Source organism: Rutilus rutilus (assembly GCF_951802725.1).
Source record: "Rutilus rutilus genome assembly, chromosome: 7".
In the NCBI taxonomy this organism is placed as follows: domain Eukaryota; kingdom Metazoa; phylum Chordata; class Actinopteri; order Cypriniformes; family Leuciscidae; genus Rutilus; species Rutilus rutilus.
Genome location: NC_140221.1, coordinates 32,862,368 through 32,883,785, shown reverse-complemented (window position 1 = coordinate 32,883,785; position 21,418 = coordinate 32,862,368). Strand labels below are relative to the sequence as shown.

Below are 21,418 nucleotides of genomic sequence, written 5' to 3'. Positions count from 1 at the left end.
CTCTGGAGAAAACCGTGATGTCATTGTCCAGCTCAGTTCAGTTCTCATATAATGGTGTCAATGCAGGCAGATCAATAATATTGTTGAATATTAAATTAAATGTTAAATTTGATGTCCCCAACTAAGCAAGCCAATGGCAACAAACGTGAAAAAAGGCTACAAAGGCAACAGTGGCAAGGAACCAAAATTCCATCAGGTGACAGAATGGAGAAAAAAACCTTGGGAGAAACCAGGCTCAGTCGGGGGGGAGGCAGTTCTCCTCTGGCCAAGACAACGATGTAAAGACATCGTTAATATAGTTCATGTGACTACAGTGGTTCAACCTTCAAAAAAACAAACAAAAATAATGACTTTATTCAACAATCTCTTTTCTTCCACCTCATACGCTGTTGACGTAGTATAAACACTGCGCGGTGCTTCCTGGTTCTACGTCAGAACGGCGGCTCATTATTGGCTAGCTCCTGCGTCAGCATCACACGCCTGTGTCGTGGTGCTCACATGACCAACGTCGACCAATAGTGAGCCTAAGGCTGTGTGTCCACCAAAGCGTTTTTAGCCAGCTGAAAATGCTAGGCGCTCTGCTGCAAACGCCTAGCTGTGGGCGCTTGAGAGCGTTTTGGCAGCGTTGCGTTTTTTTTTCAGTTGAGACATGCTTGTTATGATACGGAATATCCGCGAAAGTGTTACTAGTATTTCATTTCACACATATTTTGTTTCCGTGTTGATTCTATATTAAAATGTCAATACAATGTAATGTATTTTCTCTGGCTCTTGTTTTAAATGATTTTGTTTCGTTATTATGTTTGTTGTTGTCATCTGTTGATGTTGTACACGCAGAATGTGGCGGTTGGTCGGTGTGGTATTAGTCCCGCCCCTCTTCCACTGTGATTGGACGGTTGGGTAAAAAGTGACAGTGATGAGTGCTGCGTTTTACCCAAAGTTGAACATTCTTCAACTCTCGGCAACCTGTAAAAAATGCCGAACTCTCAGCGTTTCAGCGTGAAAAAGACGCTCAACGCCTCGTTACGCTCATGCCGGTTTAAAAACGCGGCGCTCCCATTGAAAACAATTGAAAAAATACGCCAGCCGTGTGAAAAAATGCTTTGGTGGACACAGCGTAGGAGAATGATTTTGCGCACAAAAAGTATTCTTGTCGCTTCATAATATTAAGATTGAACCACTGTAGTCACACGGACTATTTTAAAGATGTCTTTACTAGCTTTCTAGGCCTTGAAAGCTGCCTATGGGTGGTCCAGAAACCTCTCGGATTTAATCAAAAATATCTTAATTTGTGTTCTGAAGATGAACGAAGGTCTTACGGGTTTGGAACGACATGAGGGTGAGTAATTAATGACAGAATTTTCATTTTTGGGTGAACTAATCCTTTAATGTGACTATAACTTTGTAACCATGTTCTATTAAAATAGCTATCCAAATCGGATTGTTGAATTAAAGTCGGCATGAAACGGAAGTAGTCTTTTCTTCCCTATTGTGACGTATATCCGATTGAAACTGCTTTTGGAATGAGAAAAAAAATGTGGGGTGGGACTGGATTTCTTCTTCTGGAATTGATTGGATCATAGGAAGTTGGCCGTTGCTAACTAAATTGAGGCAGATCTGAATGGCAGTTTGCAGTCAGTTAGTTATGGAGGATATTTAGTCCCATCCTCTGCCGAAACATACATCATAAAGAGAACAGATGCCTTTTCGAGGGGAGGGGAGGTGAAATATTACGAGTGCACATGAATTAAAAAGAAATAAATATTTGCACAGATTAATCCTTTATAATAAACACTGCAACATTCTGTAAAGAAATAAGAATTGTCCATTTTGATTTCATGGTGACTGAAGATAGAAACTGACAAAACACAATAGTCTCAGCCCTTGTGTTCCTCCCAGAGGTGTGAAGTAATTAAATGCTAATACTCATTTTACTGTAATTGAGTAGAATTTTCAGGAATTAAACTTTAATAAGACTTTTTAAAAAGGCACTTTTACATGATCATGTTTTAAGTACTGTAACTATTTTTACAGCGCTGTTTTCACTTCCATCTGTGTTTTTTTACTTTCCTGTCAGTGTCGCCAGATCTCACTAGAAAAAAAGCACTGGCCTAAAAAAATAAGCGACAGTTTTCATTGTGGTGTGACATAGGAACTATTTCTCCTTAGAATAAGTGCAGTGTGCAGTGCCGTGAGACGAGCGGTCATAATTATTTTAAATTCGATATTTTACTATGCATCCAATTACAGTTTACTATTCTTTCTGAGTTTAGAAACTGGTATCTCTTTTGCTAATTGCAGCTTTGGTTAATAAATGCTTTTCTTTTTGTCAGGTGGAGTGGTTGAAAAATGAAGAATTGGTCAGTTCCCTTGGAGACGACAACATTGACACTCGTGCTGACCACAATCTGATAATCAATGAAGCCAGACTCTCTGACTCCGCCAACTACACCTGCCTCGCCAGTAACATAGTCGCAAAACGACGCAGTGCTACAGCTACTGTAGTTGTGTTTGGTAAGACGACACTGATATGCTTTATTGACTTAATGTTCTGTCTCCTCAGCTTTGCTAAAAATACTATTGAACGGCTTTCTGCTTGCTACAGCACTGTGAAGTCATTAAGTTGTATACCCCATTTAAAGGTACAATATGTAAGATTTTTGCATTAAAATATCCCAAAATCACAAGGCCAGTGTTATATATTTTGTTAAGTTGATTACTTACAATATCCCAAATGTTTCCAACTATTTTTAAATCGTGAGAAAATTGCAATTTTAACCAAGGAAACGGGGCGTGTGAGCAGGGGGGAGCTGGGAGTCGCCAGTCAATTGCGTCACATCCGCGTTACCCTCGGTTTCCGCTCGAACTGCGTGGAGTCCTGGACAAATGCAGAAGTTGTAGTTGTAGCGTCTATCAAGCAATAAACGTTAGCTTGTTTCGTGCAGTCGTTATGGAACACAATTTTTCTTTACCGATTGCAGCTGGTTCTGTCGACAAAGACAAGTCCCATAAATGTAAACGTCAACGTACGGGTATTATTGCTTTAGGTTTGTGTTTAGTTTATTCCTGCGCGACGCACCGGTCTCGTATCTCTCACGGAGGAGCGAGGGAGGACAGGCCTGAACTTGTGTTGTGTTTTGTTTTATTGTGACAGCAGTCGTCCGTGAGGGGCTGCTGTCTTTTACTTTAGTTTTGTATTTGTTTTATTTTAATCATTAAAATGTGTCATGAATGTTCGCCGGTTCCCGCCTCCTTCTTCCCATAACATCTGAACTTCGTTACATATAGCATGTGTTATACATAAAGATGAATCAGTATTTTGGCAAATGATGTGGGTATGTTCGAATGTACTTTTACAACAATTGTTTAGAACACGTAAAACTGCGCAGCGTTATCACAACAATGAATTCGACAAATACAGTAACATCTATGATAACCAGTTTAGTATTAAACCTTACTTTTCTTGCGGTTAATTCATTTTAATTAAATAAAAGCATGTCATTAAACGCAACATTTATAAAAATAGAACTTTACCTCATCCATCAACATGATTTTTCAATTCCCGTCTGACTGATTTACATCCACGGTGGAGTTGAAAACAACAGTTCCCATCATTCCACGCTCCTTCACATCGTCATCAAGCTACGCCGTTGTTTGGAATGTAGCGCCCTCTAGCGGCAGAAAATCTTGCATATTGTACCTTGGATAGTTTATCTAAAAGTGAAAATTGTCTATATTATTTACTCACCCCCATGACTTTCTATATAGTGTGTGTATATATATTATTATCATTATTATTGATACTCAAAGTACAGAAGCACTGAAATTATACAATCTATAGTCATATTTTCACATAAGCAATCATTAGCTTACTTTAAGAGTTTGCTGGTTTGATTCGGACACTCCACCAAACAAGTCAAACTAATGAAGAACACTACCAGTGATACCCCATTTTACAGGACTAATAGGAGATTCAGATGAATCACCATGTCGAAGCCAGCAGAAAGATCAAGCAGAATTTTGTGGGAAATTTCCCGTTTCAGGGAAATTTCCACTTTTGAAGCCCAATTGGCTGGTATCCATCAGGTTGTTCTATGAAAAAAAAAACAGAATGGTTTGAAGGTAGATCTTTCAAGAGATCTGTAGTTATCTACTACTGCAGTGTTTAGTGTTGGTTTTTGAGGCAGACATTTGGAAAGGAGCAGTTTGGAAGCAGAATGAATCTTTGCAACGGGTCCTTTTTATTAACCTTGCATGGTTTTCGAAAATGAGTTTGTCACACAAACTGTCCATATTGGTATCTGGCTATTTGGCTAGTTTGTACAAAAGTGCCAAATGATTTTTGGCCAAATTGCAGTATAGAATTTAATTGGACAGACAGGACTTTGATGTCAACAAAAAGTTGATAACCCTGTATATTTTGCTAGTCTAACTATGAATGATTATATGATTAGTTGTATTTTATTATTTGTATTCAGCATTCTATTTTTTTCCTGCTGTGTGTGACCATATCAGAAAAAAATGGTGTTAAAATGTTGTGCCAGTATTATTACTGGTTGTACAGCTAAGACATATCAAAGCTAGACTACAAAAAGTCAAACCACACATATAAGTGAAGATTTTCCTTTAACCTGTTAGTTAACTTGTCCTCCGGGTGTTTCTTCTGGCAGGGTGAGAGCAAGGAAATCTCTTAAGTTAATTTGTTGTGTTGTTCAGTGGATGATCTCTCTCTGCAGTGAACGGTGGTTGGTCTCTGTGGACTGAGTGGTCTTCTTGCAGCGTGAACTGTGGGAGAGGAGTTCAGAAGCGATCTCGTACCTGCACTAACCCCGCTCCTCTGAACGGAGGAGCGTTCTGTGAGGGCATGTCTGTGCAGAAGATCACCTGCAATGCTCTCTGCCCAGGTCAGATTCTCTTCAACCCCAACACAACCATGATGTGCAGCTTGTCTTTCAGCATCCAAACTCACAGCTGTTTTTAGTGTCAGTATAGCACTTAAAGGAACACTCCGACTTTTTGGGACTTTAGCTTATTCACAGTATCCCCCAGAGTTAGATAAGTCCATACCTTTTTCATTTCTGTGCGTTCTGTAAGTGTTATTTGACGCACCCACCGCTAGCCTAGCTTAGCACAAAGACTGGATGTAAATGGATAATGGTAGCATACTAATCCCAATAAGTGACAAAATAATGCAAACATTTTCCTATTTACATGTTGTGATCTGTATAGTCACAGCATGTACAAATAACAAGGCTATATGAGACAGAGACCATTTTTAATCGTATAAATACTGGGAACTATATTCTCACTAGGCGTAGGAGCACAGCTAACGTTACTTGGGCGGAGTGGCTACTTGGGCGGAGTGATTAGCGCAGCACACGAGACGCCCTGTTGATGGTTCCGTAAACAAAACAAACGTGACTAACTAGCTAGTAGCGAACGTGACTCGTGATCATGGCTGACTTTTAGGAATTGTCAGAGGAATTTTACTGTGTATCAAACCAAGATCCCGAACCATAAAGTTTTGAGCCAGAATACACAGACGGGGAGTTACAAACTTTGGAAGCTGTTCATTAGCAAGTGGAATGTTACAGTCCTGAGAGTTACATTTAGCGCCGCTCATTTGTTATTGAGCGATACAGTGTGTTCATGACAACACAATAATAACAATAAAGGGGATACACGGAGCCCCTATTCACGTAATAGTGTCACTACTAAGGTTACATTACATTAGCATGGCACTGTTACAGTAATGTTAGTCATCTCAAAACATAACGGAACACTTACCGCAGCAACAGGTGATCCAATTTGTCCTGTCTTTATTATCGATGGGATGGCTGCATCCTTTAGCACACGTTTCATGGTCCGTGTGGCAACTTGCATTTTTTCAAAATAGTCGTCTATAGTAAAATGTTCAGAGCAAACGAAATACTTCGTGATGCTGTTTACAGGTGTGTTTGTAGCCCTCGATTCATCAGGTCAGCGTTTTTGGTTGGAATTCTATGAAACATCATAGTATTACCTGGTCTCCCCTGTTTATTGTCGCAGCTCTTTACAATACAGCGAACACCCATGATTGTAAACTATAAATTTACTATCTAGTAATTGCTGACTCTATTACTCCAACTCTGAGCGAACTCTCTGCTCCTCACCACAGGGGCGACAGGGCGTCTCGTGTGCTGCGCTAATCACTCCGCCCAAGTAGCCACTCCGCCCAAGTAACGTTAGCTGTGCTCCTACGCCTAGTGAGAATATAGTTCCCAGTATTTATACGATTAAAAATGGTCTCTGTCTCATATAGCCTTGTTATTTGTACACGCTGTGACTATACAGATCACAACATGTAAATAGGAAAATGTTTGCATTATTTTGTCACTTATTGGGATTAGTATGCTACCATTATCCATTTACATCCAGTCTTTGTGCTAAGCTAGGCTAGCGGTGGGTGCATCAAATAACACTTACAGAATGCACAGAAATGAAAAAGGTATGTATGGATTTATCTAACTCTGGGGGATACTGTGAATAAGTTTAAGTCCCAAAAAGTCGGAGTGTTCCTTTAAGAACTGTGTTTTTCATTCATAATACATCAGACATTGTAATACCCTCTACGTCCTGTAATAATTCAAAGTAAGGGTATTATGATGGAATTACTGAGGATCTACAACATGCATGTAAACGAGACCTCTTGTTCTCTGAGAATGAAGAAATAATCCCTAGTTAGTGTCATTTAATTAGAAGAGTTATTGTTCATGTTGTACTCAGTTGATTGCCTGGCTTTGTGATATTTAAATACATTTTGCCTTTATGATCAGATGCATGGTTACAGTTGGATTGCATAATAAATTTCAATTTGTTCATATTATTCATATAAATTGGAAACATATTAAATTAGTTTATTTCTTAATCATGAAATGAGTTCATATATGGTATGCGATGACAATTAAGAAACAAATTAAGTCATTTTTATAGAAATTAAATTAAATAGTGTTTATAGCATTCTCAAATGGCTTATGGTGCAAAAATTCATTCCTTTGATTCTGCCATAGTTAATAGTAGGCAATTGGATAAAATAGTTGTCACTATTTTTGAAGAATTTATTAAATGACTCAATATATTTTGTTGATTAATTGTTTATAATTAAATTCTTACTTTATCAAACCTCATCTGTCCAATTAGGTAGATTAAAATATCACAGTATTTACTTTCTTCACATGTTGTGAAAATGCATCTTTATAAGCAGCAAAACAAGTTATGAGCAACACAAGTACCTTTACATATTCAGCTTAACAATGTTACAAAAAAGTGTGAGGTTCATAAGACTCTTATGCTCCCCAAGGCTGTATTTGATAAAAAAAAAAAACAGTACAAGAAATCATATTCTGAAATATTATTATAAATAAGCATTTTCTATTTTAGAATATAATTTATTCCTGTGACGTTAAAGCTGAATTTTTAGCATCTTTACTCCAGTACTTACATATATTATTATCACAGTTGAACATTTATTTCCAAAAACAAAATCTTACTGACCCCAAATGATTGAACAGCAGTGTACATATTTAGCTTCAGAACACAAACATTATTTAAGCTATTTAAACAATAATTTGTGTTTATGTGGCTTGGAAAAAAGATGAAGAACAGATTAAAACTATAACCGAGCTAAGAATTTGATCAATTTGCTGAAAATATGCTGATGTAATGCATGTGACCCTGCCAGTGTGGTCAAGAATTGGACTAATAAAACACTTTTAATTAAGTTTATGAAGTCTCTAGAAATCTCATAAGTTCATTGCAGAGTGCGGTTAATGCACAGAGCAGCTGTTCACCTTCCTTAAACGGCAACCCTGTTGTGTGCTCTGCAGTGGATGGAGTCTGGGAGGAGTGGAGCGAGTGGACGATGTGTACCGCGCAGTGTGAGAGGCAGCGATGGAGGGAGTGCAACGCTCCCCCGCCCCGTCACAGAGGCAAGATGTGTGAGGGAGAAGGTCAAGGCACGGAGAACTGCACAGGGGGTCTGTGTACGCAGAGTGAGTATGTGCTGATGCCGTAATGTGTCATAAACACTGTCATTTCATCAATCATCATCATATGTTGGTCATGCTATTGCTCACTTAGATCTTGACACTTATCACAAAGCTGAAGTGTGTGAATTGTGATGTTTTAGGAAGTGTGATAATTGTCTGCTAAAAATGGATGAAAGTGACGACATCATCCCTCTCAATATCTCCCTCATAGCTATTATGATGAGAACCCTCTCTGATTTCTCCTTAATGAAGGAGGGAAACATCATGCAGCCTAAGTGATCCAAAACCATCTGCCAGTAGTTTCCCATGGCAATGATGCCAAGCAACAGTATCCACAGCTGATGTTGGCATAGCCTGCAGTTGGACATCGACCCATGATGTGAATCAGAGAGTGAATTTGTTATAAGTAATGCCTGCTGTAACAGATCCTAAAAGATCATTACAGATCACATTGTTCGACATGGATCTAATAAACTTGGGTATGACATGTATGTAGACTGTATGATGATGAATTCTATTGAATCGTAGTCTACGACGCAAGTTAGAATAGATTAATCAGATGTCATCAGCATGCGCTAGTGGCAAACAAATAGAGCGAGATGAATCACACCAGCAATTGTGGTTTTATGTGCGCAAAAGAGGAGAATAAGGATGCGGTCATTGTTAGGGAAAAGAGGCCAACTTGTCATGCCAATTTTGTAAATGGAGCTTGAGGTAAGCGGTTTTAAGTTTTAGCGCCATGTCACGTTTATCAGTACGCCATTTCATGTTGCATTTTTATTGGCTAGTCAGTAGACATAGGTCATAGCCGCAAGCAAACTGTGAGATGATCATACTAAATTTCTGACACTGGCTATCTTTGGTCACAAGACCGTGACAACAACCATCCTTGAGCCTACAGAGAGAAATCCCACTATTGGTCATCTTTCGTCTGGGACAGCCCAAAATCGGGCATTACAGGGATGGACTGTAATTCTCTCTCCCTCTTTCTTTCCCTTTATTTCTTTCTTTTTGTTGTTCTGTCTCTTTTTCCCAGCAGATGGGAAGCTGATGCATGATGTCAATCCTCAGAGTGAGTTCTCCTCCATGTGAATTCTTAAGTAAACTTTGGTTTGAATCATTTTATCTTAAATTTCCTTTTTTTGAAATTAGAATTTGTGTGCAAGCTTTTTTTTTTTTTTTTTTTACTCCCTCCTTAATTAAGATAAGCTCAATCCTCTCAAATGTGTGTTCACTTCTACGCTTGGTTACCCTGTATCATTATGCTGACAACAGGTGTCATTCGCAACAAAGTGGAAAAAAAGATGCAGAAGATTAATTGGCAAGAATACAATCTGTCTCTAAAATTAAAATTTTAGTATGGAAATTACAAACCAATTAAAGCACCCACAGCAAATAAACTTGAGAAATAAGAGTTTATGTATGGCAAAAAGGGTTGTTAGAGAATATGAAATCAAATAATACATTTATAATAGAAAAGTCAAGTAAAAAAAGAAAAGAAAAAAGGTTTATTCATAAAATAATTGGGGGGAAACCTGGCAGTGGAACAATAAAATAAATGTGGTAAGTTTTGTATTATTATTATTATTTTAGATATTCAGAATATTTTCTCTAAAAACAAGTCTTTTTACCCTACAACAATTTTCTTCTCAGCTGAATTTATCCGGAAAACAAGTCAAAGTCACTGATTAAGGGATCCTAAATATTTTGCAGGTGTCCTTATCAACTTGTCCAGATTATACATTTTGCGGAATTTCAAAGTGCTAGTCAATGTATTGTGTCCTTTCAGATTAGAGAGCGTGAGTGATTGGATGTGGCGTTTGAACGTGCTATATTTAGAGGAAGCAATGAGGTGTAATCATTGAATATTAACTCAGCTCGTCAAGCATTATGTCTTCATTTCTCCCGTGTATTATTTTAACCATATTGAGGCACTTTGCACAACATCATTTTAAATATGTATTAGTACCAGGTGCTTCTGCATTGTTACGATGCTATGGCTCTGAGACTCTTCCGTGTGCATTGATGTGTGAGCTGGGTTATAAGGCTTCTAATTAAATCTATTAAATCTGTTGCATGATGGACTTGCAATTAATTCACCTTTACCCTTGGACAGAAACTTGTTTCCAGCTTGAAGCATGTAATCCTGTTCAACTTTATGTAGTGTGTCAGGATATTTGAGATGCAGTGGTGTAGTTTTAAAAACATATTCTTCCTCTCACGGCATGATTAATGTCCTCTGTGTCCTTTGTGATCTGGCGAGTTCGGTCCGCCCAAACCTCCTGCTGCAGAGGTCACTTGGGCCAGTGCTATAGATGCCAGCTGAACAGATGTATCATTGCGTGGGGTGTTGGCACACCACCCTGCCAGTTATTAAAGTAGTAAGAGCCCTGGAATTCACACCTCCCAAACTGCGCTCACGTGCCAAGCATATCTTTATACACTGCTAAACATGTGCATATTGCACCTGTTCCATTTGCACAGGTGTCTGACAGATTTGCAACCCTAACCACAATGACCAGGCGTGACGGCTTTAAATGTTTCCCTGTCACCAAAATGTCTTTTTTTCCGGTGCCGTGAAAACATTTCACTTGCAAAAATCTACAAAACTATTACACAAACTACATCTTATTTAAACATTTCATCATATCACAATAAAATAATCACAGAAATAATAATAATTGTATTATTTTTTTAGTTCTTTTATTTTATGGCACTGTGAAACATTTTACTTGCACAAATCTACAAAACTATTGAAGGTATAGTGGAGGATTTTTTACTTCCGGGTGGATCACCTATACTATTGGTCCTCCTAATTGTCAATCATTCTGAAAATCAATCAAACTCATTCAAAAAGTTGGGAGGGCGGGTCTTATCTAAAATTCGGAAAGATCCTCCACTATACCTTTAAATGAACTATTTCTTATTTTAATATTTCATAACACCATATAATAGTTGTAGAAAAAATAATGAATACAATTTTTTTTTATATATATATAATGAATAAAAAAAATATTACTTATCATTAAACTTGTAAATGAAAACGAGGCAACTGTGTATGCTACAGGGGTATGAACACATATAGCCACTGGTGCTCATTGGATACATGAGAGGTCAAAATCAGATGAAACAACTAAATATTCCAAAACAGCTGGTCAACCAGTGGGAATGGCTATAAAAACAGTAAAACTGTAACAAAACAGTAACTTCTAATGCAAAATAATAATAATAATAATAATAAAATAAATAAATAAAAGAGATAAAAAGAAAAAGAAATATAATAATAACAATGATGACACTACAAGAAAGTAAAAAAAAGTAACTTTGTACCCTTAAAGGTGCATTGCGCGAGAGTCTGAGTTTTCGCAGAACTACGCCCCCTCTGGCGGCAAGCGAAACTGCAACCAGAGGTGTGCACGCTCACGGACCACACGCACACGCACGCTTGCACGAGCTCGAGCTGGTCATAACCCAAGGAGCATCAGCCGCACAAATCTTTTGTTTACAATCATAATGTCTTCAGAGGTAATAAAGTTTTAAATCTGCAAGTAATTTAAAATATGTGAAAGGAAAGGCAATTGAGTAAATAACACACTTATGTGTGAGGGAAAAAATGGGGGTAGTAGAAAACTTCGTTTTTTATTCCCATCTATCTCCATGTTGAACTGTGTTATGTGTTTACTGTATCCACTTATGACTATTATTATGGAAACACGTTCATGAACAATATAAGTTATAACTTTGTAAAAGCTCAAAATTGTAATCATGATACCATACCATACACAGTCGGTCAACAAAGTACACCCAAATGTCTCAAGGTAATAAACAATCAAGTGGCACTATGACGTTACCATAAAAGCCAAACAGGCTAATCCGCCGAAGATTTGCGGGGGTTTAGCCTGTTTTATTGATCAGCTAAGTAGCATATTCCAATAGCAATACATCGTAATTAAGCAGTAATTTGCTCAAAATTTGTGTCTAAGTATCTAACTTATATATCAGCATTTTATATCACAATCATTCTGAACCTGATCACTGACAATGGTAAGTTAGTAAAACCTATTCCGATTGTACATTTATCTAGCTTACGCTAAAGCATTACACATTTTATGGATCGTCATTTATTGTCATTATTGGCCGTATCAGACATTAGAGAATGGGATATATCTTACCTTTTTATCAAGAAAAAAGCCAACTGAGGATCCCGTTTGAGCCCTAGAGCAGACCGGAGATCTCTCCATTTGTTGAAAGCCTTCCCTATGTTTACTCTCGTCTTACCCCGACGCCTGTCTGACTCCAATTTGGACCTTTTGGTTGCACTAGACAAAAGTTCTCTTTTTTTTTTTTATCTTACGTGGAGTTTGCGTTGGTGTTTGAAATGAACTACAAGCCGGTCTCTTAGAATCCATTTTCTACGGAGAATGGCGGCGTCGGCGCATACACAATCACAAACCTGCCAGACATATGAGCGTGCCGTGAACGCGCATGACGTCACGCCCAGTCTCAGATTCCGACCCGAATCCCTCTTATTTATTTTACTGTACAGGATTATAGAGGCAATCGCAGTGATCAGAGAAGGGCTCAGTCAGCCCATCAGGCAATTGTTTAAGCATGTATGGGTTAGAAAACGGGTATTTTTAACATGAAAAGTTGCGCAATGCACCTTTAAGTGTATAAATCCAAATATAAAGTAATTATATATTTACATTATTATTATTAAATATTTTATATACGTATATTATATATTATCATATTATATTAAAGATTTTTTTTATATTTAATACTAATAATTTATGTAAGGTAGCTCACATGTGTTGCACAGATATTTATTTAAATAGTTCAACAACTTCCTGATCAAATGTGTGCTATTTGGCATATTTTCATAAATTATTTCCACAATAAATAATAGTTTTCCCATGGAGCCTAAGTATGTGTTGTGTGTGTTTCTGGCTGTGTCCCAGGCATGGAGAACTCTATTGATGTTGCGCTGTACTCTGGTCTGGCTGCGGGGGTGATCGCTGTGGTCGTCCTCATCGTGGCTATCACCCTCTACAGGAAGAGTCAGAGTGAGTACGGAGTGGATGTCATTGACTCATCTGCTCTTGCTGGGGGCTTCCAGTCCTTCAACTTCAAAACCACCAGACAGGGTAAGAGTTCATTGTAGATAAAGTGCTTCGGTTAAATTAATTGATTTATTGTGATTCTGAAGTTCATGCGCCGCTAGTCACAGTAATAGGCTAAACCATAATGAATATTTAATAATTCCAAAATAGAGAAATTGCTTGTTAAAGCATACAGACACACAATCCATGAGATACAGTGCATCCAGAAAGTATATGGATTAAATTCATTGTTTTCCTCAAAATTCTACAAACAATACCCCATAATGACAACGTGAAAGAAGTTTGTTTAAAATCTTTGCAAATTTATTACAAATAAAAAACTAACAAAATCACATGTACATAAGCATTATGGGGTATTGTTTGTAGAATTTAGAGGAAAATAATTAATTTAATCAATTTTGGAATAAGGCTGTCACATAACAAAATGTGGAAAAAGTGAAGCACTGTGAATACTTTCCGGATGCACTGAAAATGCTCATATGCTTTTATTTCACAGTAAAACACTAAGATGTTTTTTACTCACAAAAACCGCTTCCCCTGACTAAACACATTCTTACCCCCAAAAAGTCATGCTACGCCAACTTAAATTCTGCCTTTTTGTCAGCTGTGCCGATAACTTCTGTAGATAAGACCACGTCTACGGTCGTTTGAACTACATTTGGTTCCGCTACACGCGTCCATATTACCACCGCTGACGCTTCTGGGTCAGGGAAAGTGATAGCCATCGCCCCACAGGGTAATCAATCCTGGCTGCTTGTGACAGCACAGTGAAATCCCGCGACTAGCAGCTTGTGTTTATTGTGCTCAAGGCCTGGGATGGCAACACCCTTCTTTTCCATGCAACAGGAAAGAGGGGGATCAAGGCTCAGCTGAGCCGCATCTGTCAGGTCATCAATCCTATTTAAAAAGGCCAACTTTCTCTCAGCCTCCCGCTGTGTCCTATTCCAACAGCCAATCCGGTTCCCATCAGCGCTCACAGGAAAGACCAAACCCCATGCAATAGAAAAGAGAACATGTTGGATGTTCATTTAAGGATGTGGGATGTAGAATGAGAAATTATAAGCTTCACTAAACAGTTATTCACTAAACATTTTAAACATTTAAAAGTTCCAAATTGTAGCGCATTTAATTTAATTTAGTTTTTGTATTATTTCTCATTATTCATTATTCACTCATTATTCGTTGTATCACTTTTCCTTTTAACTTGTCTCACTACATGATATCTGTTGCAGTTTTCTCAGTGTGTGTAATTATAATAAAGCTTCTGAAGTATTCCAGCTGACTCTCTAAATCACAGGTAACAGTATGAGACTCCAGACCTTTGCCCGTCTGTCTGCTCTTGAAATCTCAGCCACTGAGTCATTTTAATCACGACTCTAATTCCAGATCTTTCTCTGCAAGGTGCCCACTACATGCCTGTTTCATTAACTCCTATCATCCTGCTTTCTCGTCCTTTCATTTCACTGCCATTTTAAAGATTTTCTGCCCCACAGTGATCATATCCTCCTTCTGAAGAGATATAGGGGGGAAAAAACGACTTGTTGTGGGTGAGAATTTAAGAATTTGAACCATTTAATATGTTGTAATCTCTTTATATGTCTGGTAAATCTGGTTCAGTTCTGGTTCTTCTATAGGAGTGGTCAAAGAGAATAATTCACCCCAAAAATCAAATTGACCATCATTTACTCACCCTCATGTCATTCCAAACCTGCATTAATTACTTTCTTCAGTGAAACACAAAATAAGATAATTTGAGAAATGTCATTGGGGTCCAATATTATTTGGACAAGACCCAATGACTTTCCATTGTATGGACAAAAACAGTGGAAATATTCTTCAAAATATTTTCTACAGAAGAAAGACTGTCATAAAGGGTTGGAGCAACATGAGGGAAAGTAAATGATGAGACAATGCATTTTCAGGTGAATAAACCCTTTAAAAGGTAATGAATAAGTTTTCATAATCCCAAATGTGAGTATGCAGCAGCATATTTCCTGAAATTTCAGCAGTTTCCCACCATAATTGTCCCCATCCTGACACCTTAGAACTTTGCAGGACCAGTCAAATTTATAACATAAACCTCTTGTCACTCTATAACAAAGCCTTGGCCTGCCCAAGCATGGCGACTAGAAATATCCCAAATGCCTGACACCGATCAGCCCATACTGGGGTAATTAACGATTTTCCTAAAAATAAAGATCCATTAGCCTCCTGCCTCTCACCCCTCACTGTGCAGCAGCTGGCCAGCAAGGACTAAGTGACTCAAATGTTAGAGCTACTTTGGCACCGGGATGAATCGTGGGGGTTCTGTGATGGTGTGTGTCTGCCTCGGACTGGAAAAGGTGAGAGAGCAACAGTGAGAGATGAAGACCCCCTTCCAAGAGCTGTTCTGAGCCCAAGCTGGGAGGCGACAGATTTAAAAACTTGGAAAAACAAAAAGGTCACTTAGGCATACTTCATATATCTTTGTCTCCATTTAGTTGCTCTCTCACTTAATGAATTAATTTTATGCGAAAGCGCAAATCCCTAATGATGCCACTGGCGAACCAATGCTAACTGTGGTAATGGGTGATGACAAGCCATTTAAGGATGTGACTGTTAACATCAATCAATGCATGTAAGCAACTGTTGCCATGAAAAATCTACTCTGACTAGTAGTCAAATAACATGGAAGCAATTAAGCTGAATGCTAGCAAAAGGGTCTGCACTGTATCTTTGATGATAAAGGTCTAAAAACACAAGTACATAAGCTGTTCAGGTCAGTTTGCATAATCTAAAATTCCAAAGTTGTGTGCTCTAAAGTAGTTCAGAAACACAGCACAACTGACTATACTTTTTTAATTAAAGGTGCTGTATGTAATTTTCTTTGACTGTGCTAAAGCATAAAAATGCCATTTGTTTGCAGATATTTAGGAAACTAAGTTGCTAAGTTTACATACTTGTTTCTTTCAAAAACAATGCTACAGCCTCTACTTTGAAATGTGCGTTCCATGTCGGAATGTCTGTTTTTGTTTTGGTCTGTGTAATCCTGCCCACTGCCAATTTACCCATTAGTATTTCGACACCCCGGGTTGCCAGTTGTTGGAAAACACAGCCTATTGCTGCCATGCAAGCCAGAAAACGAACTGGGTCATAAAATGGACTGTAACATATTAGAAAAGTATGGAATTAAAAATCTATACTCTTAATAATATTCTAACACCTATTCAGAACCACATTTTAGGAGGTTAGATTTTGAAGGGCCAAGAATTAAACTAACCTAACTAAATCATTTAGTTGGTGCCAGAGCATTTAGTTTTCTCACATACTTAAAATTGTCCTTTTCACTTTTTGTATTTTTAAAGATACATTTTTTCCCCTTTTTCCAGCACTCTTAGAATGAATATTTTAGCCAAAACAGTAAATTAAATATTTAATCCTTTTCTGTTGCACGCCTTGATTTTTAAGCCATGGTCTGCTGCACTGGAGTTGGCATGTCAGGACCCCATCTAACCGTATTCTTTTCTTTTTACCTGTATCAACAAAACTCCCAAAATACCAAAGACTGCCTTTTCATCTCCCCAGGCAATCCACTTCTGCTGAATTCCTCCATGCAGCCCGATTTAACTGTCGGCCAGACGTACAGCGGTCCAATCTGCTTTCAGGACTCCATAGACAAAGAGCTCTTTGACCCCCTGCCAGACAAGGTCAAAGTTCAGAGCTCCTTTATGGTTTCACTAGGTGTGGCGGACCGGGCTGAGTACCATGTGAAAACCCACCTGGAGACCCTCCCTGCTAACCTTCACCCAAACTACAGCACAGTAGAAGGAAAGAAGACGACCCTGATTGCTGCTAACGGACTTCACACACCCGGGAAGACTTGGTTGAAAACAAGCGCTGTGTTTGGGCATCTGGGTGGACGATTGGTCATTCCAAATGCAGGTGAGTGAAAGTATGCGTTTTTGTGTTTTATTTTTATGCAATGATGACCAAGATAGGAGGTAATCTTAAGGTTCAGGAAAGCTAAAGTCATTCATATTCTTTTAGAATTTGGTTTAGATTGAGAGTTCACCCAATATGAAAATATTGTCATTTACTCACACTAATTCCCTTCCAAGCCCACAAAACAATGGCTTTGGTAACTATGAACAGTTTGTGAAATATTTGTTTTCTCTAATCATTGTTTTGCATCTAATAAATGCCCCACAAGCAAATGTTCTCTTTGGCTAATGCTTGTTAGAAGAAAGACATAAAATCATAATTATTGTTATTTTTACTTGTACGTGTGCATGTCAGACTACATAAAAACAACTATTGTTATTCAAGTGCACATGTACTTTTATTAGGTTAACTGTAATAAATAGACGAGGAAGATGATTACAAAGTTTTTGTATTTTAAACACATTAAAAATGCAGTTAAGCTGCTGAGAGAATTTTGTACATATTCACCTTTCACAAGGTTGTAATCAAATTTACAAATTTTCATTTGTAAATATAAGGACATGGTATAATTTTGAATGTAATATAGGAATAAATGTGTATTGTGTAGCTATCTCAGTGTTGATGTTTACGGTGTTGGTTTTCTAGGAGTGAGCTTACTGGTGCCTCACGGGGCGATTGCTGATGACACCTCTTGGGAAATGTACATGCTCATAAATCAGGGGGAGTCTAGGTAAGACTGTAGACTGGCATATCTGTATCACTTTCATATTTTGTTGTGTAAGTATTAGCATTCCTTCTTAACAGTTCAGACAAAACATCTTTTTTTTCAAAATTCCAATTTCTGTTGTTCAAGAAGCTTTTAACAAGGCCCAGCATTATACAATAAACAGTCAGTCTCGACACAGAAATGTTCAAACTATAGACCTATTTCAATTTATATAATCCACTCATGCCAAATAAGAGACTTAGATAAAAAAAATAATAATAATAAAAAGATTAGCAAAATAGTTTAGGGCTATGTTCATAGAGTTTCTGAATACTTTGTTGAAAAACACATTCTTTTAATTCATTTAGGCAATTTGAAGAAATATTTGTGCGTTTGATTTCAGCTTCCATGTATTTACTATTGTCTTTCAAGGACATATCGTAATACAATTGTAGGATGGTTTTTTTTTTTTGCTGTAGGAAAGACAAAAATCACTGATGGAAAAAGTGCAGTTAGAATAGCTAAATATGTGGGAGAGAACTGCTAAAATGTGACTGTTGTTAATGCTTTGTGTATCATTAAATCAGCATTAAGTCTAGTTTATGCAGTGGTTTATTGGGGTTTATTTACAGTACTGTTTTGAATGGTTACATTCTTGAAGTCATTCTTGCTACAGCTTTAAATGGTAACACATTAGATGAATAGATAAACATTTGGTAAATGAACATTCCAGATACATTGACATACACACATTGCAGATGGCGTTATATATTTGTGTTTTTTGGGATGGCGTCTGTATTATAGGAAGAAATACCATTACTTGGAACAAATGAATACAGGATGAAAATATCAGAGTTGACTTTTATCATCAAGACTCTCTTACCTTAAAGTGGGATCTGATTATGAATATAAGAGATGTAGTCTGACTTCACACTGGAACGTGTCATGCCATAAAAGCTCTGTCAAACAAGCAGGATTCTGACTTCATGAGTTATTGAACTCTTTTCAGTGAAAAACTGAAGTCTGATTATGACTTGATTTTCTTTTATCATGTCAAACATGAAGTTCACAGAAGTGAATCTTTTTTATCCTGATCATTGAGTGATCATTTTATGGGAGATGTTTTGGCATATATAGGTTATGGTCTATGCCCCCATCTGGCTGTTTCTTCATAAAACTTACTTGAGAGTTTCTGAAGGTCTTACATTTTGACACGTTGTGTATTATGTATTCTCAGCATGTAAAGGTAATGAGCCTGCGTGAGTCTTGATGTGTCTCTGGAGACAATATGTCTGTTGCACTCTGCCAAAACCTGAAGGAGATCTAATACAACTGCCAACTGTTATTGCTCTGACTGAATACATCTTCATAACGGCACAGGATGATGGAGGAAACAGTTACTACTAAGGAGTGTAAAATGAGGACATTATGAGTCACTGTTCACCACATCTGTGGCAGATCACCGATTTAGACTGAAGCTTCAAGGTGCACTCTGTAAGTTTATCCACACTAAAAAAATAGTTTTACTTATAAATAAATAAATGAATAGCATTTTTCACAAATTATGAAAATGATGTACTCATGAGGTGATTGCTCCATCATATCATGGAATGGGTTGTGACTTCTCAAGATCACTTTCCAGGTGTGCAAAACTCCCAAAACGTACCTTTTCATACAATTCACTAGCCTGGGTGCCAGCCCGAACCCCGCCCACAATATTTTTTGGTCGGGAAGTTCGGTCTGGACTCGCTCCGTTGAGGAGCTATTATGCCCGAACAAAAATTGTTCGGACCAATCAAATTGTCAGGGCGGGCTTTATACGATGATGGACAGATAAGCAACGGTAACGTCATCATCCACGTCATCAACGAGCGCTTGGGTTGAATTCAAATGACTGCCGCTGAAGAATTGAGATTTCACGAGTTCACGCTTACAAATAAGTCAGATAGAATAAATGCATATTTGGCGTGCTGTCTGAGGAGAGGCTTCGGGCTCGGTATTCGGCCCGAACCCAAAGTACTCCCCCCGTATTCCTGGCTGTGGAAGAACAAGCCAAGAGTGAGTGCAGGGATGCTGAAAACTGTCATGTTAGGTGAGTTGACCGAGTGAATAAATATATGCTTTCCTCTCATGCTGATAGACGGTTGATTGGATTGATTATTTGAATGTGCTCCTCCTGAAATTTGTTTATAAAACATCATGTGTAGATTCCGCCATCGCGTCTGTTATAGAAGATATCGACAGCGCATTAATTTTAAAAGAGGAACAGAGAACCGCGATCGGAAACATGAATGAAAAACATACGTCACTTACTCCGTTGCTCTGATTGGTTGTAGGTCTATCCAATTGAGTGCAGAGGAATTTTTTTTCCTGGTTCGGTTGAAACACGCCCCATAATCAAAGCTCAATGGAGAAGTATCAGACTCACATTCTGACTAGAATTGAGTATGACGACGTCAGGCTAACAATTCACTGCAATTTCCAGTTGAAATAGCCCTAGAGGCAATAAAACAGCAACAACTCATTCCTTTTTACACAAATTATGATTACGGCTAGGGGCAGATTATCGATTAATAAAGACTCCTCTCTGCACGATGCCTTGAACAATATAGAGCATTAATCGTTTAACGCCTGGTCTTTAGGTCTGGTTTTTCTTTATGGTGTGTAGCTTATAAAAAACATCTTGAATGGAACAGTTGATTTTGCACAAGAGTTAAAGCTGTAACTGCCTCAGCTTAAAGGATTAGTTCACCCCAAAATGAAAATTTCCTAATAATTTACTCACCCCAATGCTATCCAAGATATCCATGTCTTTCTTTCCTCAGTGGGAGAGAAATTATGTTTTTTGAGGAAAACATTTCTGGATTTTTCCTCTAACAATGGACTTCATTGGTTACCATCATTTTTAAGTCCAAATCAATGCAGTTTCAAAAGTCTTTGAAGTGTTTAAACGGGCTGTACGCGCGATCACAGCTGAAGAAGAGGTTGTTATCTAGCGAAACGATAGGTCATTTTCAAAAAAGTTTTATAATTTATAGACTTTTTACCTTCAATAGTTCGGAAATCACGTTGAAAGGTCACGCCGGCGCCGGCAGAAGTACCGCCCCACTGTTTACAATGCGACCGTACGTAGGAGGATAGTTCAAATAGTATTGTTTGCTATTATATATATAGTAATAGTATTCAGTGAATATGAATATGAATAGTATATGAATAACATTCTGATGAATATGAATAGTAGTTCAAATAGTATTGCCGGCGCCGGCGTGACCTTTCAACGTGATGACGTAGTTCCCTGTCCGTTTGTTGATCAGCTCAATCCGAACTATTGAAGGTAAAAAGTCTATAAATTATTTTTTTTAAATTTAAAGGGTTAGTTCGCCCATTTAAGACATGAAGTTGTATGCAATCCTTACCAGCACTATAGTGTATACACACTGACCCACTCTGTGGTAACCTCCCTGGTCAGAGTTCTGGCCGCTCGAAGTTTTTCAAGAAAGTATTCCCGGTTACTTTCCGGGGCCTCAAAACTGTGCGTTATTACGTGAAAAAATTATATGCGTTTCAAAGCTTGATTAATTTACATCACAAAAAAACACTCCGGGCAAAATTCATACCTCAGTTTTAATCGGCACTATTTT

General features: G+C 37.9%; 1 protein-coding gene across 3 annotated transcripts in view; it reads left to right on the top strand.

Moving 5' to 3' along the window:
* unc5db (unc-5 netrin receptor Db) overlaps positions 1–21,418 on the top strand; it is a 185,412-nt gene that overhangs the window by 146,712 nt on the left and 17,282 nt on the right. Inside the window, exons 5-11 of one of the 3 annotated variants that reach the window (XM_084415309.1) lie at positions 2,334–2,514; positions 4,737–4,904; positions 7,866–8,030; positions 9,067–9,099; positions 12,989–13,174; positions 16,715–17,071; positions 17,717–17,801. In XM_084415309.1, coding sequence (XP_084271435.1) covers positions 2,334–2,514; positions 4,737–4,904; positions 7,866–8,030; positions 9,067–9,099; positions 12,989–13,174; positions 16,715–17,071; positions 17,717–17,801 — 1,175 coding nt within the window. Of the gene's footprint in view, positions 1–2,333; positions 2,515–4,736; positions 4,905–7,865; positions 8,031–9,063; positions 9,100–12,988; positions 13,175–16,714; positions 17,072–17,716; positions 17,802–21,418 lie in introns of all 3 variants that reach the window. The other 2 variants (XM_084415310.1, XM_084415308.1) reach the window with 2 other exon arrangements.